The sequence below is a fragment of the Babylonia areolata genome, chromosome 28 (genome assembly GCF_041734735.1).
Source record: "Babylonia areolata isolate BAREFJ2019XMU chromosome 28, ASM4173473v1, whole genome shotgun sequence".
NCBI classification, from domain to species: Eukaryota; Metazoa; Mollusca; class Gastropoda; order Neogastropoda; family Buccinidae; genus Babylonia; species Babylonia areolata.
This window is the reverse complement of record NC_134903.1, coordinates 4,069,915-4,082,399: the sequence shown is the minus strand read 5'-3', so window position 1 is coordinate 4,082,399 and position 12,485 is coordinate 4,069,915. Positions and strand designations below refer to the sequence as shown.

The 12,485-nt window shown below is 38.0% G+C and overlaps 1 protein-coding gene across 1 annotated transcript in view; it reads left to right on the top strand.

Moving 5' to 3' along the window:
* Positions 1–10,785, top strand: part of LOC143301870 (uncharacterized) — a 28,972-nt gene extending 18,187 nt beyond the window's left edge. Inside the window, exon 6 of the mRNA XM_076616286.1 lies at positions 7,417–10,785. Coding sequence (XP_076472401.1) covers positions 7,417–7,493 — 77 coding nt within the window. The 3' untranslated portion in view covers positions 7,494–10,785. The remainder of the gene's footprint in view (positions 1–7,416) is intronic.
* The last annotated feature ends 1,700 nt before the right edge of the window (positions 10,786–12,485 follow it).

Here is a 12,485-nt window from a genome sequence, read left to right as displayed (position 1 = left end):
AAAAAAAATTTTTTTTTAATGTATATTTGACTTGGAAGAAGTGTTGACTTTCTTTTATGTAATTAAAAACACAGCAACAAAACAAGCTGCATGGTTTATTAGGGACAAGTCAACCAACTGGAATGTCAGAATCTTGGGGGAAAGTTGGCTGTGCTTTGTGTGTGTAACTCAGGGAAAGATGGCTGAGTTGGAGAGGTTCTGTTTGGAAACGAAAGTCAAATTATTTATTTGTTTATTTTTATTCTGTTATTTTATTCATTTAGTCATTTATTTATTTATTCATTCATTTATTTGGTTATTTATTTATTTGTTGGAAAGTGTTTATTCCTTCATATATTGACTGAATTATTTATCCATTCTTTCATTTATTTATTGAGCTATTTATTTCAAAGATACTTGATTTTTTAAAAGTTGTTCATTTCTCAAGTTATTTATTTATTTATTCATTTACACACATTTCATTATTGGGGTATTTATTGAAAGATCAGTTTTCCAGCAGTGCAGTAGAGTACAGTGCAGTACAGTAGAGTACAGTAGTCCCTCAGACAGCCCATAAAACACAAGACCTGTTCATTGTTTGTTATATTGTCTGAAGAGCGGAGATTTTTAAAATGTTCTTCACATTGAAGAAACTGAAATGATTTTGGTTTGGATTATAAAAAAAGAAGTAATTTTAGAGTGATTTGTTGAAAGAAAAAAAAACGCCCAGGTTTGCTGTACAAATAATTCATAATTTTGGGTCTTTGTATTACTGAAACGAACAAACAAATTTTTTTTTTTCTGTCAGTACTAAAGCGCAGCTGGGAAATGTCCAGTCTAAATTAAGATATAGAAGTCCTAATAATAAAAATGATATTGAAGATTATAAAAATTTTTTTTTTTTTAAATCCCAATCCCAGAGGCAGTTTTTGAGGGTTTTGCAGTAAAATCAACAACAGCAGCAACAACAAACAAACAAACAAAAACAAAAAATCCCACCTGTTTGAGGCCATTGCTGTTACTCAGGATTGAGAAATTCAGGCTGCTTGCCAAAGACCTTCACTCCTGCCCCTCCCACCTCCAGCCCCCTCTCCCTCCACTTCCCTACCACCTCCCCCCAAAGAAAGACAGTAGAGAAAGGATTAGGAAAACTGGAAATTAACAAATAATGAGGCCAGGAGATGATATGATTAACAAATAGTAAAGAGTGGTCATTCTCTCCATTACACAAGGTACACAACTTCAAGTCAGTGATGCTTACGCTACCGATTCAGCTAGCACACAGGTAAATAAAAGGTACATTGGAACAAACCCAGACACTTCCTCAAAAAAGGAAGCACCGGGCCTGTCCTTATACCAATCATTTGACATGTGCACACAGCAGCAAAGACAGAAGAAATGTGTAAACACAAATTAGCTTTTATTCAAGACTGGCATAACCTCTTTAATCCTGAATAAGCCACACAGAACACATGGACAATACAGAACAAATACATGGTTGCCTATCGATCGGATTAGGAAAACATTTGCAGAAAAGTGCACATTCTGATAACTGTTTGATTGGTTTTGACTGAATTAAGAAACAAAGTTGAACTGACTCATTAGGGAAAAAAATGTAATATATACATATTATATATATATAACTAAAAAAAAAAAAAATTTCTTTTCTAGATTTGCTTCTGTTGAACTCTTAGATAATCAGGAAAAAAAAAAAAGTTTGTGGCAACAACAAAAAAACAACCAGGAACCAGGGGGTGGGGTGGGGGGGGGTGTGTGCATGTGGGGGGAAGGGTGGGGGGAGTCATTTGAAACATGTTCTTGTCTTTGTCATTTGAGTGTGTGTTTTTTTGTTGTTCGTCTTATTCTTTTTTTCTTTTTTTTTTCTTTTCTTTTACCTGCATAAGATATTTTTGTGGATAAATGAAGATATATATGTATGTACTTTTTCTGTTGCTTGTTTTATTTTCAGTAAGAAAAGGAGAGAGAAGCTGCTGAAAGGAGATAGGGTTTGCTCAGCTTTCTGATGTGTTTGTTATGTGATTTGGGGTGTGTGCGTTGTAACTTGAAATGTTCAGTCATTTATTTTCTTTGTCAGCTTTGTGGTTAATTCTCTCTGCTTTGAATTTTCCAAGGTCAGTGTTGATTGTTTGATATTACAATGGTTTTTCCTGAATAGAAGCTTGGATGATCTACTGAAATCCGGTTTGTTTGTTTTTTTGACTGATTGATTTGTTGATTTTAGAAATATTAATTTGATGTTTAATCATGATTCATTTTATTTATTTGTTTGTTTGCTTATTATCTTTGTAAAGTGTGACTGTGCTTGCTCTGCAAAATGTATGATTTGATTTTTAAAAGTTTCTTTCAGTCAGACATTGTTTTTTGTTGACAAACGTTCTTCATTTCTCAATATTTCTTGTGTACAAATAGAAATGGATTTGATGGGTTGGGGGGTGGGGTGGTGTGGGGTGAGGGGTTAAGGGGTTAAAGGGTTGAAATAGAGAGAGAGGGGGGGTTAAAATAATGGTTTTTCTTTTTTAAAAAGAACATGATTGAAAGAACATGACAGTCATAATAAAAATTAAAAAATTAAAAAAATGTTGGCATGGTATTGCAAAAAACGACAACACTTACCTTTAAAAACAGTACAGAGTGAGCACAAATACTTGGAAAAGTACACACAGAGATGTTGAGAAATGAGAGTGAGGTCAATAAAGAGTGTTGACGTGGAACTGGAGTCAGTACAAGTGACAAGTACGCAAGTGAAACCAGAAAGTCCACACCTTCAGTGATATATATATATATATATATATGTATGTATATATATGTATATATATGCATCGTTGTACTCTGCTGAAATTGAACATGGGCAGTCAGCACTTTCATGGCTACTTGGGCTTGTGGATCGTGTAAGGAGCATAGCCTTGTGGTTCTTGATAGCAGTTAAGCCATGTGGTTCTAGGTAGCAGTTTAGCCGTGTGGTTCTTGATGGCAGTAGAGCCATGTGGTTCTTGTTAGGAGTATAGCCATGTGGTTCTTGTTAGGAGTATAGTATAGCAATGTGGTTCCTGATTAGAGTATAGCCAGGTGGTTCCTCATAAGAGTATAGTCAGGTGGTTCTTGATAGGAACATAGCCACATGGTTCTTGTTAGCAGTATAACCATGTGGTTCATGATCAGAATATAGCCACATGGTTCTTGTTAGCAGTATAGCCATAGTCCTTGATAGCAGTATAGCCATGTGGTTCTCTATGCTATAGTAATTTGGCCACATGGTTCTTGTTAGCAGTATAGCCATGTGGTTCTTGATAGTAATATTGCCACATGGTTTCTGTTAGCAGTATAGCCGTGTGGTTCTTGATAGTAATATACTAGCCACATGGTTCCTGTTAGCAGTATAGCCATGTGGTTCTTGATAATAATATAGCCACACGGTTCTTGTTAGCAGTATAGCCATATGGTTCTTTATAGGAGTAGCAACCATGCCACCACAGCTACATTGGAGTTTGCTGGAATTGAACCTGGGACAGTGGCATCCTTGTCAGGCACTTGTTATCACTTGACCACAACCAACGCTCCACACACATTATTGTGGCAGGGCAGACAGGAAAGCAGTGCCTCAAGTTGTCATCAAAATACTGACTGTTGGTGTTCAATTCATGCAGCATGGTATCAAAGCCTTAGCTCCCAGCTTTAAAAATCATTGCACTGGTGTGGTTTCATTGTTGTTAGCTATCGAAGTCTGTTTGATTTCTGGCATTTCCCATTCTCCCATTGGATCCTCTGTATCTGCTCGGTAACCAGTCGCAGGGACTCTTGTCACCCTAATCAACAGCTGGTGAGGTGTTTGTGGGAGACCACTTGTTTCAAAACTCTGCATTTTTAGTTTTTGTGGTGAAAAGAGTCATTTTGTTTGTAGCAGGAGTAAAAACATCATCATGATGATGATTGTGCTGTGCGATTAGATTGTTTCGTTGTGTCATGATTATTGATTTGTCTTGTTTTGAGTAAGAAATCACTAATTTTGGTACAGTGCTATGATATAAATGGTAAATCAGTGTCTGAGTTGTACTCTTTGTGGTGAAAAGAGGAATTTTGCTTGTGAAAAGAGTGAATAGAGTGAATAATCATCACCAAAGCTATTGTGCTGAGAAACTGAATTGTTTCCTTGTGTCATAATTATTAATTTGTCTTGTTTTCAGCAAGAAAATTGATGATTATGTCACAGTGTTATACTGTCATTAATCTAATGGTAAACCAGCATCCAAGGCATTCTTTTGATTTAAAGAATGTGCTTTGAAATTACTGTTTTGAGCAAGAAAATAATAATCATGATGCAGTGCTATGATATACAATGGTAAATCAGTATACAAATTATCCTCTGATCACGTCATCTCATGTGCTTCCTTATGCAGTTATGGTAAATTGGGACAGTAATTGATAATAATTATTGTAATTGGAAAAAACAAAATGGCAAACCTTAGCCTGATAACAGCGACACTGCAAGGTCAGAAATTATTGAATTTTGTTCTTTTCATGCATAAGTGCACTTTACTTATCAACAGGAGCAAAGTTGATGACTTTGACTTGGAAATAACATCACACATATGGTATTAAATTTTTTGTAAGATGGATACTCATTTCACAATGAAAATGACTCATTTCCAGTGTGAAAATTATAATGCAGATCTTTTGAAACAATTGAGCTATCATAGTTCTGACCCAGTTTGGCGATTGAGAGGCTGTCACAGTGAGGGTGACTGTGGCATAGGCTGTATACACCCCAGGGTGACTCCTGCACTCACTCACTAAGCTTGAGTTCAGATCCCAGTGTGCTATAGAGGTGGTTGTTGGACCAGTGTGATGGCTGGGCCACAACGGCACAAGGAAGAGGCGAGAATGGACATGGCCTGCTAGATCTGGCATTACTGTGGTGATTTTCTTCAGCTTTTTTGTATGCCAAGAGATTTTTTGTTCTTGTCCTCAATGGGGTCCATGTCTTTTTGGAGTGGACCACGGAAAAGTTACCGTCCAGTGTGCTTTCTTCTTGTGAATAGCACTTCAGATACAACTTTTATGGAAAGAAAATGCTGGTCTTTAAAGATCACAGAATCTTTCCCCCTTTCTGGAAAAGAAACATTGGCCTTTGAAATTCAAATAATCTTTCCCCTTTCTAAATTGGAAGTATTGGTCTTTGAAGATCATGTAATATTTCCCCTTTCTGGAAAGGAAATAGCAGCATTTAAAGATAATGCAATCTTTCCCCTTTCTGGATGAAAACATTGGCCTTTAAAGATCACATATTCATATTCTTTCCAGTTGTGGAAAGGGAATATTGGTCTTTGAAGATCATGTAATCTTTCCCCTTTCTGGAAAGGAAATAGCAGCATTTAAAGATAATGCAATCTTTCCCCTTTCTGGATTGAAAACATTGGTCTTTAAAGATCACATATTCTTTCCACTTTCTGGAAAGTAAATATTGGCCTTAAACAGTCACATGATTTCCCTCCTTATTTACAGAATCTTTCCCCTTTCTAAGAAAGTAAATATTGGTCTTTGAAGATCACATTTATAATTCCCTCCTTATTGAGAGAATCTTTTCCCTTTCTGGAAAGTAAATATTGACCTTTAAAGATCATAAAATCTTTCTTCATTCTGGAAAGGAAATATTGGTCTTTGAAGATCATGTTATCTTTCACCTTTCTTGAAAGAAAATAGTGGCCTTTAAAGATCACATATTCTTTCCCCTTGTGGAAAGGGAATATTGGTCTTTAAAGATAATGCAATCTTTCACCTTTCTGGATAGAAAACATTGGCCTTTAACGATCACATGATTTCCCTCCTTATTTACATAATCTTTCTCCTTTCTACGAAAGTGAATATTGGTCTTTGAAGATTGCATTTATAATTCCCTTCTTATTGAGAGAATCTTTCCCCTTTCTGGAAAGTAGATATTGACCTTTAAAGATCATAAAATCTTTCTCCATTCTGGAAAGGAAACATTGGTCTTTGAAGATCACATGTTCTTTTCCATGACTGGAAAGGAAATAGAGGCCATTAAAAATAACAGATTTTCCCTCTTTGACAGAATCTTTCCCCTTTCTGGAGGGGAAATACTGGCCTTTAAAGATCGTAGAATCTTTCCTCTTTTTGGAAAGGAAATATTAACTATTTTTCCCTTTTCTTGAAAGGACGTATTGGCTTTTAAAGATTGCATAATTGCCCTCTTTTTTGACAGAATCTTCCCCCTTTCTGGAAAGAAAATATTGTCCGTAAGAAATTACAGATTCCTTTCCCTAAGGAAATATTGGCCTTTAAAGATTGCAGAATCTCTTTCTTATTGGCTTTTCGAGATCACACAGTCTTTCCCCCTTTTCTGGAAAGCAAATGTTGACCTTAATAGATTGCATGATCTTTTCCCTTTCTGGAAAGGAAATATTGGTCTGTAAAGATAACAGAATCTTTTCCCATTCTGGAAAGGAAATATTGGTCTGTAAAGATAACAGAATCTTTCCCCATTCTGGAAAGGAAATATTGACAGAATTTTTCCCCTCTCTGGAGAGGAACTATTGGCTCTTAAAGATCACATAATCATTTCCATTTCTGGAAAGGTGGCCTTTAAAGATCAAGAATCTTCCCCCTTTCTGGAAAGGAAATACTGGCCCTCAAAGATTACAGCATATTTCCCCATTCTGGAAAGCAAACGTGGACAAAATCTTTCCCATTTCAGGAAAAGATATTCTGGCCTTTATTACAGAATCTCTTGCCTATTTACAGACAAGCCATGGTTTTACCCATGACCTTTCCCTGGGAAGTTTTTAGTGACCATTACACCCAACTTTCCCACAGGAGTGGACTTAGTAGTTTGACTTGTGGACTTGTCTTGAAAGGCAAACATATTTTTCCTTAGGCATTTTGTTGAGGATAGTTTAATTCTTTTAGTATCTGGGGACGATGGAGAAAAGATAAAGATGCTGAGAGGGGTGTTTGGGAAGAGGGAGGTGTCCTGTTCAGATTATCATGGTCAGAGACTTAAAGCAAAACCTGCTCTACAACCACCATCACCTTACCACCACCACCACCTCGTTTTTAGTGTTTGGCTGTATGGCTTTATGTATTGTGGTGTGGTGGTTGTGAGAACTGTAAAAACAGCTCGTGTTCATAAAACATTGATATGTGTCTGTCTTGAAAGTAAGCTGTAGAGCGGCCATGTGACTTGTTTCTTGTGGCCAGTGTTGTTACATAAAGCAAGCCTTCTTTCTCTGTGAGTTGTTTCTTGTGGCTAGTGTTGTTACATAAAGCAAGCCTTCTTTCTCTGGCAGTGACTTTTCCAGCAGCAGATCTTCCATCCGGGGCGTGGCTGGGTGTGGGGGTGGTTGGGTGAGGGGTGGTGTGTGGCAGGTGTTTCTATATTCCCCTACCCTCCCTTGCGTGCAGGTTTCAAGAGAAGAGATCGCTTGCCCTTTGACGACTTTGGACCTTCTCGGGGCAAGCGCCCTCGTCGTGGGTTCTAAAACGTGGCATAGTCCCCCCCTCTCCCCCAGTGAGTGAGTGGGTGGTTGTGCGGCGAGCGAGCGAGCGAGAGGGGGCAGGGGAGATGACTGTTGGTGTTTGCCTACACTGGGGAAGAGTTTCTGCAGACTCGATCACGACTTCTTTACAGGCGTGTGTGGGTGTGTGAGCGTGCCACCGAGGCCATTAAAGGAGTAGGATTGGGTGTGTGTGAACTCTTCCCCAGTGTGTAAACTCCTCCATTAACATCTTCGCTCCCTTATCACGGCCACTGTCATCGTCTAAGAGGTTATTCTGATAAGGACAAGAAGAAGAAGTGAACAACAAGAATAACTTGAGGAAAGGTAACACCTGTGTCACTGTCATCAGCAATGATATTTGTTGTGTACAACAGCAGAGATGATGATGATGATGACAGCAAAGAGAATGTATTCAACTTGGTGTTCAGTGTATAAACAGTAACAAGAAAAGGTGTGTGTTTTTTTTTTTTTACTTTATTTTATTTTTCAATTCATGTACAACAGCAGCAAAGATATATGAAGAAAGAATTTCTGAAGCATGGAGGAAGGGTTACAGCAAAGAGACTTTTTAAGAAGAGGTCAGTAGACTGTTGTGGATGTGTTGTTTCTTCAGGAAGGCTCTGAGTGCTTTGCTTTTTCTGTCAAATCCCCAAACATTCATCATCACTTTTAGCATGTTTGTTCAGAAGAAGGCAGTGTGACTTGATTTAAAATAGCCAGCAAAAAAAAAAAAAAGAAGGAAAACGCCCCTCCTTAACGGGAATCTGTATTATAATTGATATACATGTGTGATCATTATCTTCATGTGTCAAGAGATTTTAATCACCTGGTTGTTGTCTTCTACTGTGTCCTCTCTTTACCAGTGGGTTTTTTTTTCTTTCTACTTGTTATGTTTTTTGTTGGATTACTTTGTTTCATTTGATGTTAATGTTTTACACAAATGTAGGATTGGATCAAGGCCTGACCACAGGAGTCAGGTGTATGCCAGGGAAGGGCATTTCCGGTTTTTTTTCTATTTTTATTATAAAGCAGATGTAGTTTAGCACGTATGGACCAGTCTGCACACTTTGACATCTTGAAACTGAAACTGAAACCTCTCATTATCTCTCTCTCTCTCTCTCTCTCTCTCTCTCTCTCTCTCTGTCTCTCTCTCTCTCTCTCTCATATCTTGAATATTGCTGTGTTTTGTGTGTGTAAAACTTGCACTTTGGTAAGTTGACGCATTAAAGTGGTTAACATTGTTGTGTAGAAGTTTGACTTTTTTAAAAACTTTGTTTTGAGTTCTTTTCTTAGGGTTTGTCGTGAATGGTTTTATTGTTAGCTGGTATTGATGGTAATAAGACATTGCTTTCTGTACCGACAGATGGGTATGGCATCACTGGATGGGTCCCTTTTTTGTCAGACTTGCTGATAGATAAAAGAGTCATGTAAGCATGGGAAAGTCTGGGAAAATGATAGAACCATTTACAGGGCTGAAAATGTCTTGGAAATATTTCTTCTTCTTTTTTTCTTGCTCTTTTTTTTTTGCCGCAACAGATTTTTCTCTGTGGACTGAATGACATACTTTGCCCCTCAGGATCTGGGTAAAAATGTGCAGCACATCATGGTCAGGAAACATTTGACCTGTACCATTCAACAATGGGCTTAGTGCAGCAACAAATATATCTTTTATAAAACTAAAAAAGCTGATGAAAACTGAAAATTATACTTGAATATTCACCACACTCTTTTTGTATTGTCAGTGGCATACCACTTTACCAGACATATTGATTCAGTTCGGCTTTGGGTTTGGTATGGAACAACACAAAATTGAAAAAAGTATTAAAAAAACAACAAAAACAAAACAAAACAAAAACAAAAAAAAAAACAACCAAGAAAAACAAAAAAAAAAAACAACAACCCCGGAAAGAAAAGAAAAAAAAGAAAAAAAGAAAATGATACTTTGAATATTCACCACTCTGTTTTGTGTCAGTGGTTTAGCAGACAAATTAAAAAATTTTTTTTTATTCATTTTGGCTTTGGGTCAGGAATAAGACTGGAAAAAGGTTGGAATTTTTTGTTGTGACATGTGTGGAAACGCTGGCAGGAGAACATTGAAGAAGTGTTTTTTTTTGTCACTCTGGGGTCTGGCAGCTGTAGACTGGTCTTTCAGGTTCGTGTGAAGGCTTTGAACATTGTAGGTAGTAAATGCTGTGCAGAAAACCTCGATTGAATTAACTCTATCGTTCATAGACATGAAAGACCATGCACACAAAAAGATGGTTGTTTCTTCAACGGAAAGTTCAGATGAACCTTGTCGCACTGGGATTCTCTCTCTCTCTCTTTTTTTTTTTTTTTTTTTTTTTTTAGATCACCCCTCGTTTTGTTTCTGTGTGTCTAACAAAAATGGAAAATGAAATGTTTATATTAAAATACTTTTAAATAATACAGTGTTTCCTTATACAGTGGCCATATAAATTGACACAGATGTGACAGGGCTGCTGTTAACTTTAAATCAGGAGTTAGTGTTGTTAGGAGACATTCAGGAAAAATGGTGAATTAATTCAGGTGCAGAAAAAATTGAATTCAGCCGGAGGGATGGAGGAAGAAGAAGTGATTAAAGAAAAGTCTTGAGCAGCAGCCGGTGTAGTTGTTTTATCTCATTTTCAAAGCATCCAGTTTCATTTCTGTGACCACCCCTGAAAACGGAGTATGGCTGCCTACATGGCGGGGTAAAAACGGTCATACACGTAAAAGCCCGCTCGTGTGCATACGAGTGAACGTGGGAGTTGCAGCCCACGAACGCAGAAGAAGAAGAGAATTTCTGTGACCAAGTCGTCACAGTTCCTGGTTGGACTTTTCAGCTCCTCTAGAGAATACATGTAGTGCAGAACAACCACCAGTCGTGATGAACGCCTTCATTCAACACCACCAGGTCAGTGACGGTCCCACGCTGGACCTGCCAGCATACATACCGGGCCAGCCCACTTTGAGATGGCTTTGTTTCACAGTTGTGCACAGATTTGAAATCGGGTCGGCCCAACAAGAGATCTGGTCAAGATGGTATCGCCATGAATGCCTACAGATTTGGGCTGGCTGGCTGGCTGTTAGTCCGCACTGGTTTGGTACCCAGCCCAACAGAATGGTTTTAAGGTGTGTTGAGTTTTGTGAAGGTTTGACATGAAGCAGGTGGTGGATGGTGAGTGTTTTTTTCAGTTTCCAGGAAGACGACATTTTTATGAACAGTGCTGTGGCGCTTTTTTTGGTGGGGAAATAAAGAGAGGTACAGACTGCATGGTACACTTCTTTGTTGATGTGTTTGCAAGTTTGCTCACTTTGGGGCGTCGTGTGTGTGTCACAGTGAGTGTGTATGTCTGTGAGTGTGTTTGTGTGTCACAGTATGTGAGTGTGTAAGTCTGTGAGTGTGTGTGTGTGTGTGTGTGTGTGTGCCACAGTATGTGAGTGTGTGCCACAGTATGTGAGTGTGTATGTCTGTGAGTGAGTGTGTGTGTGTGTGTGACAGTATGTGAGTGTGTATGTCTGTGAGTGAGTGTGTGTGTGTGTGTGACAGTATGTGAGTGTGTATGTTTGTGAGCTCGTTCGTTCTTTAACTTAACGTCTTTTCACTTTGAGTGATATAAGACATGTCATGTGTGTGTGTGTGTGTGAGAGAGAGAGAGAGAGAGAGAGTGAGTGAGTGTATGTGTGTGTGTGTGTGTGTATTTGAGCAGTGTTTTTGTTCCTGTTTAAAAAAAAAAAAAAAAAAGAGCAGCAAACAAGAAATAGCAGAATTGGTCAGTTCCTGGCCTGACCTGCATGGACAGAACCTGAAATGGAAAGAAAATTTAGCTTTTAACTTGTGACAAATGCCTGTGTCTCCACATCACATAAAGGAAAGACATGCCTCACAGGTTAAAAAAAGGAAGTTTTTGGTTTAAAAAAAAAAAGATCAAAGATAGACATGTTATGTATATGTGTGTGTGTATATATATATCATGAAAGTCAAATATTGAGGATGTGCTGGATGTTACATACCTTAAATAGGTCTTTGAAAAATGATAGAACCATTGCCAGGGCTGGAGGATTCTTGGAAAAATGAGAGAACCGTTTTAAGGGCTGGAAAAGCCTTGGGGGGGGGGGGGGGGGGGTCTTGAAACAAATGAAAGAACCTGTGGGGAAAAAAGTATGGAATTTTGTTTGGAAGCTCATGTGGGAAGCCTGCTTTGTCATCCCCCCCCCACCCCCCCCACCCATTTCTTGTTTCTTTTTTTTCTCTTAGATTTGAATTTGGAAGAGACAAGAGCCAAACTCTGATGACAAAGGAAATATTTTTGATTCATATAAGGGGGATGAACACACTTTCTTGTGGGATTGCGAGAAATCACGGGCTTACATGAGCTCTTTTCAAGACAGCAGTCAGCCAGTCTGGTGGTCAATTAACCCCTATTGTTGACTCTTTTGTAAGGCACTCGTCCACAGTCTGAAGTGTGAATAGTAATTATTGACAGGAGACAAGGCCTTCAAGACTCAATTGTGCTACATGCTTTATCCAGTACAGGAATCATGAGGAGGAGAAAAAAAGAGAATAAAAAAAAAATGTTTAAAAAGTGTTTCTGTATTATATCTATATATATAGCTCCTTTACGGTGTCTGATGTCATTCAACCAAATTTAATATTTAAAGCTGTGTTGTTATTTTTCTGTGCGGGATAAAGATGTGCTTGTATTGGACAGTACAGTGTTTAAATCTTTAAAAAAAAAAATTTATGTATCTCGATAAGTTAGAATTCTTTTAATTCGGCAGTAAAGGAGATGTTGCCATCGCTTCAAGCACACTACACATAGCTGTTTTCTGTAGATCTGCATAAACCAGTCCATAATGGCTGACTGAAACTGAAAGAAACAATCAATTCAATTTTTCTTTTATGTTCATTTCAGTTAATTCAGTGTCCACTTTAGAAACTGAATACTTACGGTAAATGCAGTAAACAAGTCA